The following is a 23440-nucleotide window of genomic DNA, read 5'->3' on the forward strand; positions in this document are numbered from 1 at the left end:
GGATTTATTGTGGGCTGCTGACTTCTTTTTTTCTTGTTGTAGCTGCTGCTGTTGTGGTAACAAAAAGTTCCCTTATACTATTGGGCATGGATGTCCAGGCCTTGTCCTCCAGTACTGGGGTCAATGGGGGTGAGCAAAGGGGGTCTCTGTGCAGACATGGTCATTCCTGGGTGCGGCGAGGGTCCTCCATGCATCAGCATGGCAGGGTGCGGGTGAGGGTGATGAGGGTGGTGAGGGTGATGAGGGTGGTGGGCGTGGGGATGGTGGTGGTCGGGCAGGTACGCGTGGAGAGGGTGTCCGTGTCGGAGCTGGGAGGTCATCTGATGAGGGTTGGTGTAGGTTGGTGGGGCCATGCTCATGCCCATAGGACCGCTCTGAGGTACGTACTCCCCTGGCATGCCTGGCAGACCTGAGAGAGGGGAAAAAACACAAGTCAGTATTTCCATCAATTCGTTTTATACACAACTCCGACATCATAGGGCTTAGCAGGTTTCTATGACACAATTCGACAAGTAAAGAGAGACATTATTGGCCGGGGCTATTTTAGGGGCATGGTGAGTGGTTTACAATGCCCAAAAGCATTGTGGTCAGGTCTCAGGTTGGAAAATGATCCTCAGTCATCCTCAGACAGACACTGTAGTCGTGGAGAGAAGCGGGTGTATTGATGTGGAGAAGTGCTAATACTTTTACAAGCCGAGCAGTCAATTCCCTGGCCGGTTTTAGTGACACCCTCTCATGGGAGGAGCGTCTTTTTGTGAACATATTTGATTTAAAATCCCTTAAAGAAGTTATTAAATTATTTAGGAAGTCAATTAGCTGAAGAAAACCAGCATTAAGGCTCGCTGCATGAACAACTCATGGAGGAAAAAAAGGGGGGCAGGAAACAAACACAGGAGATAAAAGGGAGAGCAGGTGGGGGACTTTGATGTCACTAAAAGATGGACTCTACTTCATATGTGTAGAGACCCCAGCATGCTGGATGTGTCACACTGTGACAGGACCTGGGTCACACAGCCGGCTCTGCTCTGCCACTGTTTGCTGTTTGTTGTAATCAGAAAGAGAGAAGAGGAAGTGGGGGGGTTGTTCCTGGAGCCAGGAGCTGGAGTATGGGAACACGGCTGCTCTTCAGGGCCTGGACCTTGGGGAGAAACAAGGGGGTCCCCCGCTGGAGCCAGAGGGGGCCTGGGTCTGGGGATTGGGTCTGGGGCTGGGCCCTGCTTTGTAATGTGAACCCCTGGGGGATTAGAAGCTGTAATAGGAGGGGAGAGGTCGCTGCAAGGTCACTGGGCATGCTCACTCTCTGCATTCCTCCACCTTAGTACACTGCAATTAAGAAATTACACTGGAGGGCCCCGGTGAGGGGAGGAAGACGAAGCAAGGAGAGGGGAAAAAGAAAAAGATAGCAAGGGCTGAGATTAATGACCAGCCTTATTGGTTGAAAGCTGTGCCATTTTCTAATACACACCCCCCTCCCTCACTTCAGTCCATGTCAGTTCATTTGAAATGCACATGTTTGTCAGAGCAGGTCTCTTAAAACCTCACTACCGGGGTCATAAACGAAATAAATCACTCAGGGTGCCGGGGTATGATGGGTGCCCTCTCCTCCATATAACCTCGAGCAGCGCCCTGTTAAAAGGCCCAACAGATGTTTTTGACACTGTAAGCTGGTAATCTCCAGTCTTGTAAGCTACAGTCATTCCGTTAAGTAGATCTGAGACCCCCTCCTTTATTAACAAGAGTGGTAAAACCATCTGAAGACAATAACTGAGGCCTCTCTCTCTCCATCCTCTCGCTTCACTTCTGTTATGGCACAGCAGTCCTGCTCAATGGCTGGCCATAATTAAGTACCAAATACACCATATTGTGTGGCTGCGTAATCAAATCAAGAGAGGATAATATTCCTCTGTATTAAGCTATTAATGTAATTGGTCATGAAGCATAAAGTATGTTACGTAATTAAATAGTCTCAAAATTATATAGCCCTATATTAAGAATTAGCCAACCTGAGCAAATGTTGTCTCTGTGTGGCTGTTTTAGGGAACATTGCTTCCTGATTTTTTTTCTCCTGCCGCCATTAGCAAAGACAGGAGGGGATGAGAGACAGACAGAGAGAGAGAGAGAGAGAGAGAGAGAGGAGGTGAAATGATCTCTGTCGGCAGAATTGCCGCTGTGACCCTTTGGAAAATCCAGTCTCCATTTACATATAAAGGGTTCTTTTAATCAAGGTAAGTGTTATTATATTGTGCCTCATTGGGCAAAGGGAGTTTAGGTGTTAAAATAAAATCTCTTCTGCCCTGCCGCCTTCGGGATGTGATACGTCTTGATTTTTCAAATGTCAGCACTGTGGCGCTAGCGGGAGGCAGAATGGCCGGCTTAATCAGGCCGCCGCCATTTAGCTGTGCATGTGTGAGACTGTATCTGTATGTGAGAAAGAGATCCCCTCCTTTTTAGATGCACTCATGCTTGGGTCTACAACCTTATAAATTTATCTCAATGTCTCCCTTGCTCTTGTCTCTGAGTCTCAGGTCAGACCGGCCCCCCCTTAAATCGTCTCCCTCCAGTAAAAAATAATCAAAACACACAGCCCCCCTTTGCTTCATTCCTCCCTTTACACAGCTCAAACCAAACCCCCCAGTGAAGGATCGGCCATGTCACCCACGGCCCGTATATCTCGCTCGGGGAGCGTAATGTACTGCGCTGTTCCCGTCTTTGCATATAAGATAATTTGGGCATCAATCCTTCCCCGGACAGATTTATGTCACTCGGAGGACAGTTTCACTTCTCCTTCTTTATCGCTTCACTGGAGCCTGCTTAATTTCTCCCCGTCAGCCCCTTCCCCAGGAGATGTTATTTTTTCCCTAAATGTCCAACATTTGCATTGGCTGTCCGGGATGGGGAGAGCGATGGCGCTGTTGTGATAAATAAATTTGTGCACGCCATGCCAGGTTGTTTTATCCCCCTCCTCTTTTTCTGTTGTTGTTCCTGTTTGTCTGGCGCCACAAGTCAGATCCTCACTGTCCCGGGACGATCCCCCCTTTTTTCCCAAGACTTCATCTCCCTCCCCCTTTAAAACATCCTTCTAAAAACACCCATGCATGCTCGCTAATGGGTGAACATTGGGGGTGAGCACCAACCTAGGGTCGGCGAGGAATTTACTGTATCTGTATGTTATTTTTGACAGAAGAATGGCTAATCTGGAGGCTTTAACATGCTCAAAAACTCACCTAACTTTACAAACAATGTTCCCCCTGTGGAAATTTTCAGATTTTGTCAGAATCATGCAATTCCATCGCACAGGGCCCTCACAGCAGCCCCAAACAGGAGATAGAGGACTGGGTAAGAGCTATGAGCCTAAAAATCTGTATGTAAATGTAAAGGAACAGGAAGCGCACTACAAACAGCTAATGGTCCAATTTTGACGTTTTAGGACGATTCACAAGTTTCATATTTTAACAAACTAGTATGAGGGATTTCATACGATTGACTCCAAATTTATTTTATTGCGTATACTAGACAACCTGGAGATCTAAAGTTGTGCAAACTGTGAGTTTTCACCCTGGGGTAGTGCCGTGACCAGAGCCCAAACTTAATCTCCTTTTTTGTACTTTTTTTTTGCATTGAAAATCCACAAATAATGCCATTTAACTTTTCAGTGTTTATGTCAGTCATCACCAAACTTCACTGGGATGATCACACATTGATCCTGGATACATTAATACATCATTATCAGTACTCTATCACAGTGCCCCCTTCTGGCAATTGAGCATTTCCGACTCGGATTTTTTGAATATTTCCTTTAAATATTCAGCCCCTGGACAGCATTCAGCCAAAGCTTATGATTTTTGGTCTCCATGTGCAAAATTAAGGCATTTTTGATGGTGCCAAATGACTTTAACCTACTTTAACTTTAGCCTACAATATATTGTGGCCTTCTGCTCTTTCTTGCAAGACAACAGTATCACACTAAACACACCCACATGCAAACCTCTCCTCATAGCGCCCCCTACTGGCAACAGGAAGTGATACTAATGGGACCTTCAGTGCTGCTCGTAGTTCTATTGTGTTTCTGAAATTACGGCCAGGGTGACACTGATTTAAAAGGATCCATTGGTGAAAAGAAATAAACCCCACAGCCCTGAAGTGTAAAGAAAATGAAGGAAAAGAGCCCAGTACTTACTTCCCCCTTTTTCTTTGCGTTTTGCTTTACAAGATGAAGGTTACATGTAGTGCCATTGCCCATCCATGCCCATATTCATCCCCATTCCACTCATAGGCCCTGGAAGGAAAGAGATAAACGCCAGAAAAAAAGGTCAGCAGGAGTCTGAATCACAGAGAGGGTCAGAGGAAAGCCCCTGATAGAGAGGATGAGGTTTGGTTAGCTTAAGATGGAAAATGATTAGGGGAAAAAAGGGAAGTGGAAGAAGTGGTGTAAGTGATTTATCTTGCATCGCATCCCACAAATCCCTTTGTTGTGATAGTTTGTGAAGGATTTGTTAGATTAAAGGGAAAAATAAGCAAAACAAGCATAAGAAAATACAAGGGGGGCGTCTTGATCGAGCTGTTATTGTGGCTTTTGTTAGTGTCAGGTTTAACTTGGGGACCTGCTTCGTGCTGAGGCCACTAAATCTCATGCTGCAGACAAGAGGATCAGTGCTGATCAGCTCTGCCAAAACTCAGGGTGAAACTGGTGTCTTAAAACGCAGGCATGTGGGCCGGAAAGACTCACCAGCTGGTCGGATCCCCATGTGCTGCTGACCGTCCAGCACGAAGCTGCCCATTGGCTGGCCCTCCGGACTGTATGCCGCTCCTTGGCTCACTGAAGGATCAAGAAGAAAACCTGATTGTAGTCAAAACGTGGACATGAAAAAAGGGAGGAGGGGGGAGGAGTGGGAGAAGAAGAGAAAACACACCAGACAATCAGCAATTGTCCCAGCTTCAGCCCAAACATACTGTAAGACATTGTGCTCATGTTTGTGGACCGCATTTGGCTGACGCGTGGCATGCAAACACGCATACAGTCGGTCCTACTGCATGCAAGCACACACACACTCAGCCAGTGTCATTCAAAACCACACATACAGGAGATACATTGTTCTCTAGCTGAGAGGAGAAAGCATGCAGTTTGACAGGATGAGAAGAATTTCTGCCATGGCAGACAATTCTTTCACTCAGTAGTCATACCAACAGCATAATATTCCTAAACAGAGCATACAAATCTTTATTTAACCTGCAGAAGGACTCAATTCTATCAAAGGTTTTCCTGATTAACTGTCACGATAGAAGATACACCAGCAATTAAATGCATCTTGTTTTGTCTTTAATTAGCCCTAATGAACTAATGCTCCCTGCAGACTGTAGAACCCAGTGTATTCTGGCACTATAACAGTATTATCTTGGATAATCTGTAATTCGTAAAGATTAGGGGGAGCTGTTAGTCATGCTGTTTTTGAAGAGATTGTTGTTTGGCACAACATTTGTTGCATGCTGAGCGCAGGGATTGTACATTTGGAAGTGCATCTCAGTTCATTCATGGATCATGCTCTTTTTTTAAACAATCTGTATCCTGATGTGTGGGACCTTTTAAGACAAAAGGCTTGCCTTTTTCCTCTTTCTTAAGACAAAATAGCATTACTTGGCTTTGTCACTGAAGCTTAGCGTGGCTGAATTATTCTGCATGATAAAGTGGTGCTGTGTTAAAAGCTACAAAATGGGGTTGGGAACCACTGCTGAAAGAGAGTATACTTTCAGAAATATCTGATTTGGAAACACACCAGACTGTTCTCTGTTGCTAATATTCCACATTTTCCACACTTTTAACTGCTTTCGCCTTCATTATTTGAAATCCATCAATGAAACCAAAAAAATGGTTTAATGTTAGGTAAATACCCCTTGTGTAGAGTTATTTTTGTTGAACAGAGTCCTATGTTCAAAACCAGAAGTTAGCCACGGAGGTGGGCGGAGCTGAGCAGTGCTGGTCTCTACTTATCTTTTGTTATTATTTTGATTACGAGCCACTTGGAATTTACATACTGTGCATTTAATCACTCTGTTTGTGCCATTTTTTTCTCTTAATCTGACCATTACAGAAATGGAAAATAAACATCATCATCCCAGAGTGGAACTTTATATTAGCTAAGATCAGTGTTTCTTAAGAAGATTTAAAGAGGGTATTTTGTGTGGATATGGTGTGCCTTGAGTTTTTGGCTTGATTTTAGATATGCCTTGGATGATTTTAGACCAGGATTGAGTATCATTTGACCAGCGTATGCACGTTTTACTCATGAACATCCAAAGAAAAATTCAGTGTAAAATAGAGGTTAACCGTCTCAGCTGTCTCCCTGTACTGGCTTTTGGTGAAATATTGGTTCTGAGTGAGGCAAGAGACCAGTCCTTTCTGGTAAAAATACATTTTTTGACATTGCCAAATTGAAAATTTGACTAAAAATTGATGGATGGGTCTGTTTTTCAATACCTTTAACATTTAAATCAATAAAAATTTGGGAATAAAATATAACCAAGCAGAATAACTACAACTACCCCCCCAACCTTGGACTGGTACATTTCTTAAAAGCCTAAAAGAAGGAGGAGATAACTCATAAATTGCTGCTAGCTTTTTGGCGCTCCTCTTGTGTCCAATTAGTAATTCACAGAGAGAGTGCTAATATAGCTCTCCCTCCACTTAGAATGGGAAATCTCCAATTAGAGTCAATCAGCAAACAGCTGCACTGCTGCTGAACACATCTCATAGAGAAAATCGAAGGAAGAGGAGGGATTTTTTTAAAGGGGGGGGGCAGTAAATGAAGGGAGCCCCCTTTAAAAAAAAATCTGGGCTCCAGGCATGATGTGCATGCCAGTGAAGCTTTTTAAAGGGGTGTCTTCATGCTGGAGAAAGAAAGAAAGAGAGAAGCAGTAGTCTGCTGTATGCTGGCTGAGTTATCCGCTCTTTTTTTCTTTACCTGCTCGATTTGACTGGTCAATCATGGGCTGTACTATTCTTCTCCTGGCGTTAATGAACCTGGCAGAGAGAGGAGAGAAAAAACAGAGAGAGGAGAAAAACAAACGTTAAATCAAGCCTGCATTCACACACAGAAAGATTCATCACAAGCTAGCACAAAGACAAAACTGTGTTGCATGACTTAATGGCAACATTACCCAGCGAGTCCTTGAGAGAGGCGCGCACAACAAAACTGCAACAAACAAAAGGGCAATTGTGTGCTGACTTGGGAACCCAGTGAGGGATACTTTTAATGTTCCTTATGATCTATTCCCCCCGCTTTTAATAAAGCTTTTGATTACGTTTGGTTGCTATGGGCACCAGGGAGACATTCCTCAAGTATTAAGTGCAGCTCGGGCACAGAGGAACCCTGGTCGTGGCACATCCCTCTCTTTGTGTTTCATTTTTCCTGCAGCCTGTTCATATGGTGCATAACGTGTCTAAAGCTCCAACTCAATATTATATCTGCAGCGTTATCACCCGCTGGAATTCCAAAGTAAGCTTTACGTTAGCAAAGTGTAGCATACAAATGGCTCCTTTCATGACTCCAACCCTTCCCCTCTGTGGGACCCCCACTCTGGCTGCATTGTAGGGGGTTCTGCTCCCCTTCCAGCTGTCTAGAAATGAGGACCAGGCATGGGCCACTCTGTGCTTTCACAAGGTATTGTTATGTCAGCAAGCCCATCAATTAGGCTGTCTGAAGTTTTATCACCGCCACAGCAGCGAATAAGTGCAGCTCCACAAAGCCTCCCCAGCCGGCCTCGCTCCTGTGGCTTTTCCAGTGTAAAGCCGGAGGTCATCTAGAGGTGACTGCCAGCCAGGGGCGACCCTTTTTTACATTGGGACGGCCAAAAAAACGCTCCACCTTTCTTGGTGGACTCAGCGCTACAGGTATCACCATGTGGTTGATATTAAAGTGGGGTTTCAAATCACGTCAGAGCTGTCCAGCATGAAGTCCTTCACTGGTTCCAGTAAAGCAGAGAAAAAAAAAACAGCACCGCTACCACCCTCTGCAAACGTACGGGCCACTGCACCATCAGCAGGGCTGAAGAACTGGTCATTAGAAGGAAGGGAGAGCTGGAACCAATTTGGGCTCCTAATCCCCCATGAAGCCCTGATACCTGCCCTTACCTTCTCCAATGAACTTAAACGCCTGTAATCTGCCCGGCTCAAAGTGACATGGTTAAACGTACAAAATGCACGGTTGGGAAAAAGAAAGACGCAGCGCTCATTTGCCAGGGGGCATCCAGAGTGCAGGTACGCAGGGGAGTATGCAGGGCCCCCTTTGAGGAAAAAAAGATGAAACATATGAGAGTAAGCAAAAGAGAGAGATGGACTGGATATATATTACTGTAATTCATGATTTAAGGGCAGCTGTGAAAGTTCTGCCGCATTCTTAGATAGCGCTGCTGTCAGAAATGCCTGCATTGCTTCAGAGTGAGAGACATTTCCAGCATCAGAACCAGCTGAGCAAGTAAACAGTAAGACATTCCTGTTATCACACTCCCTCTTTAAGCCCAGAGTGCAAGGCCTTTTCAAAATATATGTCCTGCTTTCTCCCTTTCTAGACGCACCGAGGGACTCCAAATCACAACCACATGCGTTCTTACCTATTCTGGGACATAACCATAAACACATAATATTAGGAATGTTCTTCCCAGGTGCTAAACTTGCCCATACGGTTTCCAGCGACTGCAGAGGAAATACTCCACGGACTCAGGAGTGAGCTGTAAGATCAAAGTGCTGTTCCTTTTTTGACTTTTATGCTGAATTTTTCCTTCAGAACCTCCTCTCAGATTTAGACTTCTTAAAGGAAATGTACGACGTTAAATAAACAGGAAAATGTTCAGCTTGTAGAGTGTTTGTTTTCACTGAAATGGTAATTTCTTGCTGCACAAACACAAGGATATTTAATTTATTTCCTGCTTCTTGTAAACATTCCCTATTGGACGACAAGAACTGGATCACATACGCCCACAATTGCTATGTTTTTGCACGCTAAGTGAGTTGCCACAGTAACCAGGAGGTGATGCGGCGCACTGGAGGGAGAGGGGGTTGACCAAGGGCCCCTCTTGTGGCCTTAGAGCACCTTTTATCAGCCTGAGTAAAGCCAATTGAGATTATCAGAGCCAGGCCTGATAACACTGTTTTCCCTCGACCCGTGAGCTGCTAATGGTGTGTGCTTAGAACAACAGCACCAGGAATCCTCCAGAGATGAAGGCAATGGACGAATAGATGGATAGATGGATCTGAGGACTCACCGCCCCCCCCTTGAGAGAGACACAGAGGTTGACCACAGGGATTCGGAATTCCCAACCGCTCGCTAAAACATACGTGCGCACCGTAAATCCACACATCCACACCATAGACATGACCACAAGTCCCGCCAGTGTGTCTGTAGGCTAACCAGAACAGGAGGCTCACAGGGGACACTAGCTAAAAAAAAAAAAAAAAAACTCCAACAAAAGAAAAAAAGCCCATGTTTTATTATCTACATCTGGTGGTCTAGCTTATTACGGCCTGCTTCTGCTCAGTGTTAGAGCACAGAAACACCAACACACATGAGCACACAGTACACCTCTCAGCATGGGAACTCCATGCTGTCTTCAAACAAATAATTAAAGGCAAGGTTAGGGGGTTGTGTAGAGGTCATTCCTCAGGATACAGCTCAGAATGTGTACATTACCCTAGGAGAAAGCGGCATTGGTGGGGCCGGCGGTCTACTGCTGTTTAATGTGGGCAGCTAGGCTCTCGCAGATGCACATTTTCAAGTCAGAAACAATGGAAAACAAAAAGCTCTGCATCATAGAGAATTTTCTTGGAAAAATGGAACACAGATCTTAGATAAATCAGACAGATTGTTGGAGGTGTTGTGGGAAACAAACATGCAAACCATTTTCACATATTTTAGGGTCGCCCTACTGTGGTCTCAATTTAGTTGAAAATTCATAATATAGGCTCAGTTGGAAGAGCTAAGAGCAGATTGGTTGTCCAGATTCCATGTTTGTCATCAGGCAAATCCATCTTACAAAGCTCCAATCTGATAGATTGTACTAGGTCTCCAAATCAGCATAATTTGAGAAGAACGAGGCAGTATCTGCAGGGGGGTTTAGTTGTACTGGGAGAGGGTAGAAATGGCTGCCGCTTGTAAAGCTTTTAGCTTGGATGAAGCTAAAGTAAGATGTTTTCACTCTTCTCCTGGTCTGCTTTGACATGAGTTTGCTACAGTTACAGGTGGAGTTTAGTTGCACTGTATGCCTGTATATGCAGTGGCTGCTGGTGTAGCAATTAGCTCAGATGTAGCTATAGTATGGTGACAAGTTTACCAGCACATTTCTTTATTAAAACAAGAGCAAAGAGACAGACTGAAAGCTTCTCTTTGCAGAGCAGATGCTTTTGCACTTCTCCCGACTGGCCTTGGCACGAGTTTTATCCACCATCAAGCCTGGTTACAACTGCATGCCTGGCTACCTCTTTTTCTCTTGTCTCATTGGCTTGTAATGCATGTGACAGACAGAACATTTGTCCAATCACTTTCCAAGAATTTCTGAAAAGTCCTGCCCTTCTCAAACACTGTTTATGTGAGGTTACCCAGATGAATGTGAAACATGTCCATGCAATAGATATATGAAACAATCTATGTGATGTGTCAGGTTAAGAGCAGGCTCATATACAGACGTTTAATGAATTTTCCCTCCACTCTCTCCTGTTTTTCTTCAGATGTCCCATTAAAAAATGGCCCTGAAAAGACCCAAAGTACAATCTTGAAAAAATCATAGTATATTACAGACAGCAAAAAGGCTGGCTAAAAAAGTGCTTAACCAGGAAAGGCTACGAAAGGAAATATCCAATATAGATGAATGGACTAACCTGGTGTAATGCATCCCATAGTTCTGCATGTATCCTCTAATATTTTTTAAAACAATATAGGATCTTACAGATCTAAGAATGCTTTGGAGCATGCATGCAAATATGTAAGCACATGTCAGTCAATATGTGCGCGCACATATCAGCACATTCTTTTCACATCCATGTCAACTGAGCAACAGTAACACATCCCACTGACATACACTGAAAATCTGCAAGAGCAGCCACGTGTGCACAAAAACATGTGTATGTGAAAATACACTGGAAGACATAGGACTTTATTGAGTTGTAGCCAGGGGAAAATAACAGACAGACATGAATGATGGAGCCAAGGCTGCAGGAGTCCACTTGAAACAGGGGTCTCCACAAGGCTGGATCAACACGGCATCCCTGGTTACTAATATCTGCTCATACACGTGGGGCTTCAGAGAGAGCCTGCTTAGGTGTTAAATGCCCTGGCTAGCATGCAATGTTATGCTATACCCAGTGAGTGGTGGTGGTGTGTGTGTGTGTGTGTGTGTGTGTGTGTGTGGGGCGGGGGCGGGGCTTACAGTTTGGAAACAGAAGAAGACACCAAGGTCTGATTGGGAGCTTATGTAATCCCATAATGTACATAGTGCCCATATTTTGACTGATGGACTGTCCTATAATGGGACAAACTAGCTGCATCATAGCTGAAAGATTCTATGAGAGGTGATTCAGATGAAATCACTGCAAACCAGGTCGTCTGACTCAGTGCTTGCATTCATTCTTCTGTTTTTTTCTTGCTTCCTCATCTCAATCTGTCAGAAAGGCCTTGTTTCTGGTTAACTGACTCGCAGCCACACCTGGTAACTCGCTCCTGTTGTCAGCATTCCTTCTCTGAGAAATCGTCATGCCAAACCACCCTACCCTGGAGCACGGCCAACAGGGAGAGAAAGAGAGAGAGAACGAGAGAGAGAGTGAGGGACTCGCTGTCTGGCTGGCCAATTGCTGTGAAGAGTGGAGGGAACCCAGCCAATCAGGAGTAGGGTCACTCGTTTGACGAGTTTGTGATGAAAGAAAGAAACGGAGCCAGAGCCAGAGAGAGAAACAGAGAAATACTGAACATGTCTTCTCTGAGAAATGTAGGTCTGCAGAGCGTGCAAAGAGACTGAACAGGAATTGTTGACAGTTTATTGCCTTCATGGCTGACCTGCACATGCCCATTGCTAAAGCTTATATGCCAGGGTAGAGGGGGAGTAAGTTTCCGTTTGTCAGTCATATTCAGGGCCTCCGTCTTGTCTTTGCAGGAAGATTAGATGCAACACAATCTGAACAAGAACGTGCTGAACTCAATCCCTGATCGCTGCTTGCAAACATGGCTGTCCTCTGGTTCCTATTAAAGATCATTGCTTCCATACTTGAGCGTCAGACCGAAATAGAGATTCCAAACCTCCAGCGATTGAGTCACAACTCAGTGGAATCAAAGGAGGAAGGCTTTAGTTTGATCCCTCCTTCAAAAAAAAGGAAAGGAGTAGAACATTGAGTGTCCTTTAACCAGGAAGTGCATGCAAATTAACCCCACGAGAAGGGTGTGTTTTGTGTAAGCAAACACTAATTATGGTCCGGTCAGATGGTGGGGAAGTCTGGGGCTACTGAACCTCCAACACTGATCTACTGTAGTGTCAACAACACTGATTGAATCAGCTCACATGGTCCTAACAGGCCCCCCGTAACAGTTTATGCATAGCTTGCCACCAGACTGAGCCAGCAGTATCTGTGGATTTATCATAAACTACAACAAAGGAGCTTTTCACTCTTCGACTCCAAATAAGATACAGTAGGAAACTTCCTCAAGCTCATCCTGTCAGACGCAGAGTTTCCCCCTTTTCCTATCCCTTCTTCCCTTCTTTAAGTTAAAACAGGAGTTAAGAGACATAAGCCGGGCGAACATTACCTCACCCCCGTGTTTGATTTAGTGCAGATGTGAAGTAGAGCGAGGCGGGATCGTTTTTTAGGAACGTCAGAGAGAGGGCCCACGTTTAGGGCAACCACTGTGTTTACATAGTTTTACCTCTCTCTCTCTCTCATCCACCCCTCCTCTCTCTTTTGTCTGCCTCTCCAAGGGGCACTGTTTCACCTCTCCTCCATGGACTTTCACTGACCTGTTTTTCTTTCCCTTTTTATTACTCCACTCATTGCCCTTTTGTGGCATCCCCCCCTTCATATGAGTAACATTTGCACTGCTCTGTCAGTCTCGCTGCAGAAGTCATTCCTCTCTGAAACCCGGGGAGTACGAGTCATTAAGACTCGAGTGGAAAATCAGACAAAGAATTATATATTTGTGTTGCAAACTGACACGTTTTAACGAGCAGCTAATTAAAATAAATCAATAGCACTGCGGCACACTCACTCACTCTCTCTGTCTCTTTTCTTTCTCAGATTTTCTGTCAGTAAAAACAAAGTGGAACACTGCAGTGTGGAGTATTGTAGTATTCGACTGATGCTTTAACCCTGAAGATAAAGCCTCGACTATTGCACAGAAATAGAAATAATTTCTTATTTTTTATTCCTTTTAAATCCTAGAGCTAAATAAGTCATGATAAAAGTCTGGTTTTGACTTCTTTTATGGTAAAGGGATCATTAGATGTTCAGCAATTTCTATCTTGGTACAATTAAAGATTACCAATCAAGCTAGCCTGATGCTAAGTTGCTCCAGTAGTAGCTTAATCTACAGCTAGCAACACAATACATTTTTAAATGTAATGTAAAGCAGCCTCTATGCTTTATAGTGGAACTGGCTGCACTTTTGAACTTCACATTTGTATTCTAACATTGTTTGCAAGCTAGCTAGTTTTCTGTTCCCTCCTGCCTCATTGCCTCTGTTTTGATTACCTCCACCTTTAATACACTAGTTAAGTAGCCTGACAGCTGCTAAATGTTGCATTCTAGCTAACACATAATGATTATAAACAGGGGTGTGACAATATTTGTATTCATCACAGTTTTGTACATGTAGTCCCATGACAAATAAATCCAACCCATTATTTTAGAGTAAACAAATGTGACAGTATTTACCTGTCAATCTAAGTGGCAATAATACTACTAGTAAGTGTCTGCTACCTGCTATTCAACCACCAACGAAGAAGAGCAAGAAGCCAGCTAAAGAAAACACAAGAAGAAGAAAAGTTGACAGGGCAAGACCCACTGTCTTCTACTCCCTCTCCTTGTCTCCGCTGTTTTTAGTAAGCCTCCAGATGTGGAAGCAGAAAGGGTCGAGGACATTTCTGATACTAATACATTTTAAAGTCATCAGCTACAAGTCTGTATTTAAGCACGCTGCTCAGACGCAGGAGCAACTTTCTGTCCTATGTTCTCATTAATTTACCTGTGGTCCTTCACTGATGTACATAAGTTGGGATTTTGCTAAAGTAACCACTGCACCACTTGTTTACTGACAACTATTATGGCTATGGTCACACTGCAGTTGAAAGTGGCCTCAATCTGATTGTGTTGCTCATATGTGACTCATATCTGATTTTTTTTTTCTGACAGTGTGAACAGCAAAAGTCACACTTGAATTTGACCTTTTTGAATCAGCATTTCAAAACCAAAGCACTGAAAAAATATGATAAATTACAGGTAAATAGTTCAGTCTCATGGTATGGTTGCACAAGGGTTGCAGAGAACATTTTTTAAGTCTCAAATTGGGCTGGAGCACTCTGAAGTTTAGGAAAGGCTGACTTAGGGTTAGGCATTTTTTTTAAATCAAGGGACATTTAAAACTACCCAGCTAACTAGGTTGAAGCTAGTAAGCTTACTTGAAGACTTAATTTGATGTCAGTTGATAACGCAGTATGGCTACACCTTACATTTAGAAAGGCTTGAATCGGGGATAATAGGGTCATACCATCTTAAAGGATTTTTTTTTTTTTTTTTTTTTTTTTTGCTGTGATAGGATTCTGGAAAAAATTAATTTGATAGTTCCTTGGTTATAATTACCAAAGAAATGCAAGCAGCCTCCTGTATGCCTCCAAATTGCACAAATGCAACATATTCTGCCAGTGCTCTCTCCTACTGGTTGAAAATATGACTGAAGATTCCTATTTCGATGCAAAACATCATTCAAATAACAGCGACTGTATTATTGTAAAGCACTTGGAATCACAAAGCACCACAGTGTTGTTCATTATTGACCACCACCCTTAAATTACTTTAAAAGTCTGGTTATTTCACACTGCAGCCTTTTGTGAGTATAGCCAGACACCATTTCAACAGTAAAAAAAAATATGCTCTCTGACCTACAACAGCAAGACAAACAACAAAGGAAACAAACATAGACATCTCTCCCTCTATTTACCCTCCCATCTAACACCTTCTCCCCTCTCCCCCCTTGTCCAGTGAGGGGCATGTCACCCCTGGGCCTTGCAGTCCAGCAGCCTGACCCCTGCATGGCGGGCTGTGCGGCCCCAGCTGCTGACTGTCCGTCAAACACCTCCAGAGCAGCGTTGGGCCAGGAAGACCACGCTTGTTGCCCCTTTGATCCGGCAAGCAGCAGCTGCTGCTCCACACAGCAGCACTTTGTTCCTCTGTCTCCTCACCACACTCTGTCCTACGGCACAAAAACACTGAATCTGGCACAGAAGAGGAGGGAGAAAAAGGAGAGGAGGAAAAAAAGTGAGGGGTGGAGGGGGGTGTAAAAAAAAGAAGAAAACTAGCCCGTTTTTTCCTCACTACAACATCAACAAGCTCTGACAACGGCAGTGGGGTTTTTCTTGGCCCCGACACAGCTCTCAGGCATCTCCATCTTGACGCTTCACCCTCCCTTCTCTTTTAAGAGATATGATAGTTATTGTTCAAATCAGCCAGGGTGAATGGAATGGACCGAGGCCAAGCCTGCCCCAGGCGTCAACACACCTGTATGAAAGAGGCCTTATTGTAGCAACCCAGCGTGGCTAACCTGCCCTAGCTCTACCTGTTTTCTGATGCTGGGTAGGAGGGTGGGATCATCTCATCTTTCTCGCTCCGTCTCCCAGACAGTCCCCCTCATATTTCCCGTCATTAACCTCCCTTTTCCTTAGAGCCTGACACCTCTGCCGGGAATGTTTTTATTTTTGAATATCACTGCCAGATCGAGGGATTAAGCAGAGAGTTCATCCAAATCTCCTCATTCCTCCCTTAAGAGAACACCTTATTAGCGTGCATAGGTACACTAAAGCTATCCTCTGCCAGCCTGAGAGCTGAGGGACCAACACTTCTGTTTTGCGTTCTTTGAAGAGCATCTGAAAACATCTAACACATGTCAATATTAGCCCTTCGTCAAAGGTTCCAGCACATAGCGCATGACAGAGGCCGTCAGCGCTGGAAGGTAGCGCTCATTCCTCAGCGCCTCACCTTTCGGGTGGGTGAGGGCTTTCTTGCTTTCATGCAGGGCCAGCAAGAAATCGGCATACTGGCAGGCTGGCACAGACACAGAAGAGAGCAGAAACAAAGAATCCAGCTCTATCATTAACCTCACTACCCATCAGGCCTCCTGAGATGAGTGGGTGTGCTTACAAGATCGCCCCATTTTCTCACTTGCAGAGTGGCACCCTTATTGCCCAAATTTTCTCCTTCTTTCCTGCCTCCTTTTTGAGGTAGAATCTTTGTTTCCATTCAAACCTGTGACTTTTTAGCACCATCTCTACTTCTCTGTCTTCTTTTTTCCCTCCATACTCGCCCGGTAATCGAGTGAGAGAGAGATTCCCCGACTCTGTGGCTCCCCCCCTCCCCTTATTGTCAGATATCAAACAGGGCGGCTTTGTGGATTACCAGGGGAAGCTGATAATGACATGATAGAGGCGTGATATTTCAAACAAAATTGAGTGTCAATTGGCTGCATCGTCTAGGCAACACAAGTGTCTGCGCTGCGGCAGCCAGGAAGGAAATAAGGCCAATCTATTTCCTTTGCCTCATATCAAACGTCTCCTCTTCTCCCTCCTTTTATACGACTATAATGGGTTCAGCTCAAAGAAGGAGAAGAAGAAGGGCTGCCAAGAGGGGCTCCCACTGTTAACATCCTTATGCAACACACATGCATGCTTGGGTACACTTCTGAGCATGAACTTAGGCTCCTGATCTCAAATGCATTAGCAGAAATAAGAGCCAGTGGGAGGTTGCAGAGGGAAGGTGCCCCCGTTTTACCACCCAGCTCTGAAAAATATATACATGTGCCTACTCTGTCTCTCTTTAATTGGAACTTTTTTCCCAAATCGCTGCTGCTCTATTGCACATGAATTCAGTGAAAATGCACAGCAATTAAAAAGTGACACCTAAACCTCATGGATAGACTGTTGAAATTCCCTAAATCCTGGGTTTAGGTGTCATTGCACTTGGAGTCTTTAAGAGCCAGACTACTGGTTCCAGGACTGTGTGCGTCTAAGTGTTTGCAAAGGGATTTTCCCTCCCACTGGGATGTCATCATCTTCTCATCAGTGTGTCTCTGGCGTTTGAGTGAGTGTTTCCACACCAAGCATATTTCCATGAAGTGTCTGACTTTAGTATGTTTGCGTCTTGCACATATTAGTGACCATGCAAATCATCGGTCAAATTTTGCCAGCCTGCCTCCAACTTCACTCCTGAATAATTAATCGGAGTTTCAATTGCACATAATCGCTCTGACATACATAAGCATGAGTGCACGGGGCGTGCAGACGCGCACACATGTGCAGGCACGGTCAGAAAGCGGAGTTTAGGGCTAAAAAGGCCCCAGCAGCAGGGCTGGAGATATAAATAGCTGTTGTTTGTGGAGGGGAGTGCTGGCAGAAGCAGCAGTGACACTGTGGAGTAGACCACAGGGACTCTGATGTGCCTGGTGGCCTGAAGCAAGACCCCCCCCACCTCTCAGATCAGCTCTACCACTGACTGTGTGCAGCTTTGACTGGCCTCCTTCATATGTGACAGCCTGAAACAAATACAGCAATCTCTGGCAGTCACAAAAGCCACATTCACTTCAGACTAGACTGCAGAATATGGAGCTTGAATTTTGGTCTGCATACTGTCAGCAGCAATCTTCACATAAAGGGTTCAGTAACAAGCCCAAAATACTGATGGCATCATTCTCAAAAAAATGGCTTATTTTGTAGGTTAAATCACCCTGGATTTCTCATGCAAAAAGAGGAAAAGATGCAGTCCCTCTAGAGTCCACTGGGGGCTGGCTCTACAGCTCACAGTCACATTAACACCCATAATAAAAAGCACTCTTTGACAGCAGAAATAAACATGTTTACACCATTGTTCGAAAAATATGGTGGTCTGAATTGCTCATGCCTGTCTTAGCAAACACTGCCTAGTTGGTAAATGTTAAAATTAGGGATGCACTGATGCATCGGTTTAACCCTCTGTGCTCTAAGCTATTTTTAACTATTGTGTCTCGCCTGGACTTGTTGTCTTAAAAACTTGCAAAACATCAACCCTGTGGTGCTCAGTCAAGCTGCAGTAATGCCACTTGAATATTAAACAAGTTATGGGACTATGAAGACAAAAGAAGAAAACTAAACGGAAATTAAAACTCCAAGAGTGTTTTGAGTGACACAGTAGACAATAATGACTAAAACTTTCTTGCACAAACTTGTTCTCTCATCTCTTGGGGAGCAAAAAGTGAAAAACAGCCTGCCACTGGTTTTCTGCAGCCCACCACAATGCATTGTGGGATACAAAATTGACAATACAGTGGATAGCATTAGCCGCTAGCTGCAGAAATGGTGAAAAATTTATTTAAAAAATTGGCCAATAATGGATTTACTTGGATGGATTTAATCTTTAAAGTCCCCTGGAAGTCCCCAAAATTCTAGGCTCACTGGAAAAGCCTCCATAAGAGCTATGAAGGTGTGGATAGCATCACTGGAATGGCATAAAGACGGGCTTCCAGAGGGAAAAAACTAAGCAGCTACAATTTTATCTGTCTCTTCTTGTCATATATAAGAATGCCAGTCTTAGAGGATTATTATTCACCATTATCGGCCCTTTTGACAAACAGGAGACTTTAGCAAATATTGTGGGAATAAACAGATGCCTGTAGCAGATGCATATCTGTTGTGTTGTATTAATTTAATGCTGACATTTAGCACACCTAACAGCTGATTCAGAGAAGCGATTTAATAGTGATGCACAATATTATTGGTAAAATATCAGTATCTGCACATACGGAAGTTTATGCTTATATTTACAACTGATATTTTGGACGGAGAAATCTGCCTTTATCAGATGTAAATATTGGCCATACAAACACATATATTAGTGGAGTTGTAGGCTGGACCAATAGACCTATATTAGCTGAAGTCCTCTTCTTTATTCATCAGAATTCCTTTCACTTTAGAGTCTGTTTTTAGGACTGGAATTTGTTCATCCTCAAGACATACAATGGTCTCAAAGTTAAAGGACTGAAATATTGCTATCAGCTAAAATTATTTTGTAAAGCTCAGCATATCACATATCAGCAAAAAAATTTATATCATGTATCCCTACGACAAAATGAGCGTGACTACTTTGGCTAACAGACGGGCTTCTTGTAGCTTTTTCCCAGAAGGCTAATAGCTCATCTCAGCTCTGTCTCTTTGCCTGATGTTTGGTTGACCCAAACTTAGTTTGAGACAGCACGACCACCATCATTAGGCTTCAAAGTGCCTCAATGGGTGACATCACTGTGGCTACATCCATGTTTTACACTATCTGTGGAAATTCCCGCCATTTCTCCACTTCATACCTGTTAGGGAACTCTTCCTTAAAGTCTAACAAGATGATGATAGAGCAGAAATGTCTTGTGGGGTTTGCAGGAGCATGCCCTTAACCACTACAAGGAAAAAGACACCCTCCCTCACTGCACATGCTCACAGTCTCCCAATAGAAACATCATCATTGGTAATGGGAGAGATAAATATTCATAAGCCCAAGAAGAGAGGAAAAACCCTAGATTAGGGTAATATAGACCTCATTGTTCTCTCTCTCTGCAGCTCCTCTTCTGTATCTCTGCATCTTGTAATGCATGTTATAGCGCCAGCTAATAGCAGCTAATTCCTCTCCTCTGCTAGCTCTGATAACTTCATCAAGGAGTAAGCATGTGTGGGACTGAAGTGTTTATTACTCACCTCTCCTGAATTGGGAATACAACAGATTTTGGGACACATTCCAATTAGCTTTTTCCCTTACTCCTTTTTTCTGCTTGGCACCGACTTCACTGATATCTCATCCATAACAGGCCTGAACTGGGGCAGCGCATGGCTTAAACAAACAAAAGGCTGTATTGATTTATAGGGTCCTCCATGATGGGCTTATTGGCCTGCATCTCAAAGCCACAGAGGGCATGGGGCCATGAATCACAGCTCACACAACAGGTAAGAATAACACATGGGAGCATTGTTGGGGATGTGATTACAAGGCGCTCTTCCTTTCATATCCAAAAACACTTTCATTGTGTCTTTAAGGAGGGGAATGGAGGTCAGTGGAGGCTGTTTTCTGAATATGACACCACACAAACAAAGCAAAGATAGAAGAGCGTGCTTATTTACATGCTGTTACTGTATACCCAAACACAGAGAGGGGGAATGTAAAGTGTGAAAGAGGGAGATAAAGACAAACAGAGAGAGAAAGAGTGAGAGATCGAGCATGCCTGGACAGAGAGAAAATACCTTGTAGGAGGTTCACGGAGTTTAAAGAGCTCAGCCAAAGAAGGAGCTCCTGTCCTCTCTGGCTCCAAAATACACACTTCCACACAAACCCTCAAGGCCATTCTGTTACACCTGGTCACCTTTATCCTTTTTTAAGTCGCCCCAAACACACCCACTGCCCTATTCACAAAAACATATACACAAACTAAGATCCACACACTGCAGCACCCAGCGGCTTACACACAGCTCCTCCGGCTATCTCCCCCAGCAGATAAAACTAATTATTCCAAATCTACTCTGTCAGGTTGTCTGATCCTCTGGGGTCTCAGTTTAAATCCCCCCCCCTCTATCTCTCTCTCTCTTTTTGTCTCTCTGTCTGTCTCTCTCTGAGTCAGACGCCACGAAAAGGCCAAGAATCTGTGCCAACTGACCTCCAGAGGAAAAACATAAACAGCGTGACTCGCTGTAAAGACGGAAATAGGCGAAGCAGCTGATTCACGTGGAAAAAAACAAAAACTAAAGTGTTTAGAGCTAGTGATGAAGCAATACAACTCACCATAAAGTATGTATCTCAATATTGGATCCATGCTTTTATTTTATCACTTTTGTTCAATTTTGTAAATGTTATAAAGACAAATCAGAAGTCAACTTATAGATATTTATGATTTTTATAATACTTATATTAGAATCATGCTTTAGAACTTTTACAATGTTTTGAAACGGCAACAAGGATTTTTCTGAACATTATAATATTCCACATTTCAAATTTATCTCACTACAGATAGATACAGAAGGGCAAACGGCAAAGGAGATTTTTGGCTAACCTTTTAAATCAAGGGCTGTCCAGATTCCATGCCTGTCAACAGACAGATCAATCTTGCAAAGTTTCAATCTGCAACCTTCTCTTCCCGGTCAGAGAATGACAGACCAATCGGTGTCATTTCAAATGAAAAAAGTGGTAGTTACAGGCGTGGTTGAGCTGGACTGCAAGCCTTTCACAAACTTCAGTCTGAAGCCTAAAAATCTTCTGGGCCCACCAGTACCCTCCTTCAACTATGGGATTCAAATTAAATTGATTTAATTGACAATTAAAAAGCCACTAGCCTTTGTATTGTTCTGATCAGGTATCTGCAAAGTCAGCTATATTTTATTACCATTCTCTTACTGGTGAAACCATGACATCAGTTGTGTTCATCAGACAAAATAAATAACTAAAAGGTGAAATTTAGATTAAATCTTCGGGATGTTTTTTAAATCATTTTTTAGTTCTACTTCTAAAAATATCAACATATAATCAAGTATCTTATGAACATTTTTCATTTAAACAATTTTTCTCCTTTTTGTGTACTTTAATTTCTCTAACAGCCCACCTATATGACCTCTGGGGCCTAACAGGGGCCTCAGCCCACACTTGGAAGAGTTTAATTCTTCTAATGTCTCCACTGATAATTAATGATAACGGCTGCCTGTCGAGCCTACAAGTAAACTCCACGGTGCTGTGCTGTGCTGTCCTACTATGTCATATTTTTGTTGTTCTGATTGGCTTGTAAGTAATGTAACAGACAGAAAGTTCAACCAATCACCTTCCAAGTTTTTATTTATTTATTTTTTTTGAAAGGCTCTGCCCTTCCAAAACACCGTCTATGGGATGTTGCTTAGATGGATGTGAAATACATTCCATGTAATAGTTATGTGAAACAGCCTTTATGGTATTTAAGGTAAATTTTTGGTATGTTTTATGAAATTTACAAAGCTACTGTGAAAAGCAATCAGAGTGTGCTTCATCAGCATACAATTTTTTCTCAGTTGCTTTTTTTCCTTGTTAAGCTATTGAACAGGATAAGGCAATAAATGACAGCGCCCTCTGCTGGTTAGACAAAAAGAGCATTGCAATATAAACTTTTGCTCATTTTTGCATACATTTTTCAAGTACTTGCAAAGTATACCCCCCCATTTAAAAAAAAAACTGATCAGAAAATCTTGTACATTTTTCTTTAAAGCTCCAGTGACAAACTTCTGTTAGCACTGAGGTTGGCGCCCCCTGTGGACAAAGCAGAAGCAATCTCTTTCCTGATTGTCCTCTACAGAGGAGAAAAGCTTTCCAGACAAAAAAACTCACCCTGCTGTCTTTGGACAGTAAAAGGTTCCACTCATTGTGAATATTTGAACATACACAAGGGGATTTTTCTTCAGCCTGTTCATCTGACACCTACCCCGCTGGCAGCAGCCATACAAGCATTACAAATCCAATACAGAAGTTGTCAATCTTGTTGCTGATGGTCTTGTTTGCTTTTTTAGGTCATGGAGAAGCATGGGTATTAATTTCAGCCTGTTTTATAACCTGTTAAAAATTCCTCACAAGAGCTTTAAATAAACAGATTTGGCGATCACGCCTGCTCTCCAAACAAAATCACAAAAAAATGCATGACATCACAAGGCATACAGTCCAGAGGACTTATGCACCCATTCAGACGCATAGTCCCTCTGTTGGCACTTGCCGTTGGCACCCATGTTCAGCTTTTAGAGCGAAATAACAGGTCCAACATGGCAGGCCTTTCCAGCTGCACAGCCCCTGAATGCCCACGGAGAAACCCATCCGTCCCAATGAGCTCTAAAGGCAAATGGAAGCTCATAAACAGAGACTTGACTGTATAGACTTTGCATTTTATCTTTCAGCAGTTTCCCCCTTTTATGAGCTAGGGAAGATGGGAGGATAGAAGAAAGGTAAGGATGCTAAGGAAGGAGACGGGAGCAGAGGAAGAATAAGAATGAGGCGCAGGTTGGCAGGATGAAACGGAGGAGAAGTGGGGTCACAAATCTTGCTGCTATTCTAGTACGTGACATCTTCGCTCGTTTGCGGCTGCTCATTAACAAACAATACTGCTGTGAAATTGGTTTAATGACAAAGTAATAAAATTGCTATTCTGCTCACAGATGGCCTCAGGCACAGGGAGATTCTGGCAGGCTTACTGTG

The 23440-nt window shown here is 43.5% G+C and overlaps 1 protein-coding gene across 6 annotated transcripts in view; it reads right to left on the reverse strand.

Annotated features, from left to right (window-relative positions):
* Window positions 1-270: 270 nt before the first annotated feature.
* Window positions 271-23440, reverse strand: part of meis2a (Meis homeobox 2a) — a 275413-nt gene continuing 252243 nt past the window's right edge. For 4 of the 6 annotated variants that reach the window (XM_041812277.1, XM_041812278.1, XM_041812280.1 and 1 more), the window contains 4 exons: window positions 6957-7015; window positions 4727-4837; window positions 4178-4276; window positions 271-409 (listed from right to left, as the gene is read on the reverse strand). In XM_041812277.1, coding sequence (XP_041668211.1) covers window positions 4218-4276; window positions 4727-4837; window positions 6957-7015 — 229 coding nt within the window. In that variant the 3' untranslated portion in view covers window positions 271-409; window positions 4178-4217. The remainder of the gene's footprint in view (window positions 410-4177; window positions 4277-4726; window positions 4838-6956; window positions 7016-23440) is intronic. The other 2 variants (XM_041812279.1, XM_041812282.1) reach the window with 1 other exon arrangement.

This window comes from Cheilinus undulatus, linkage group 18 (genome assembly GCF_018320785.1).
Source record: "Cheilinus undulatus linkage group 18, ASM1832078v1, whole genome shotgun sequence".
Lineage (NCBI taxonomy): Eukaryota > Metazoa > Chordata > Actinopteri > Labriformes > Labridae > Cheilinus > Cheilinus undulatus.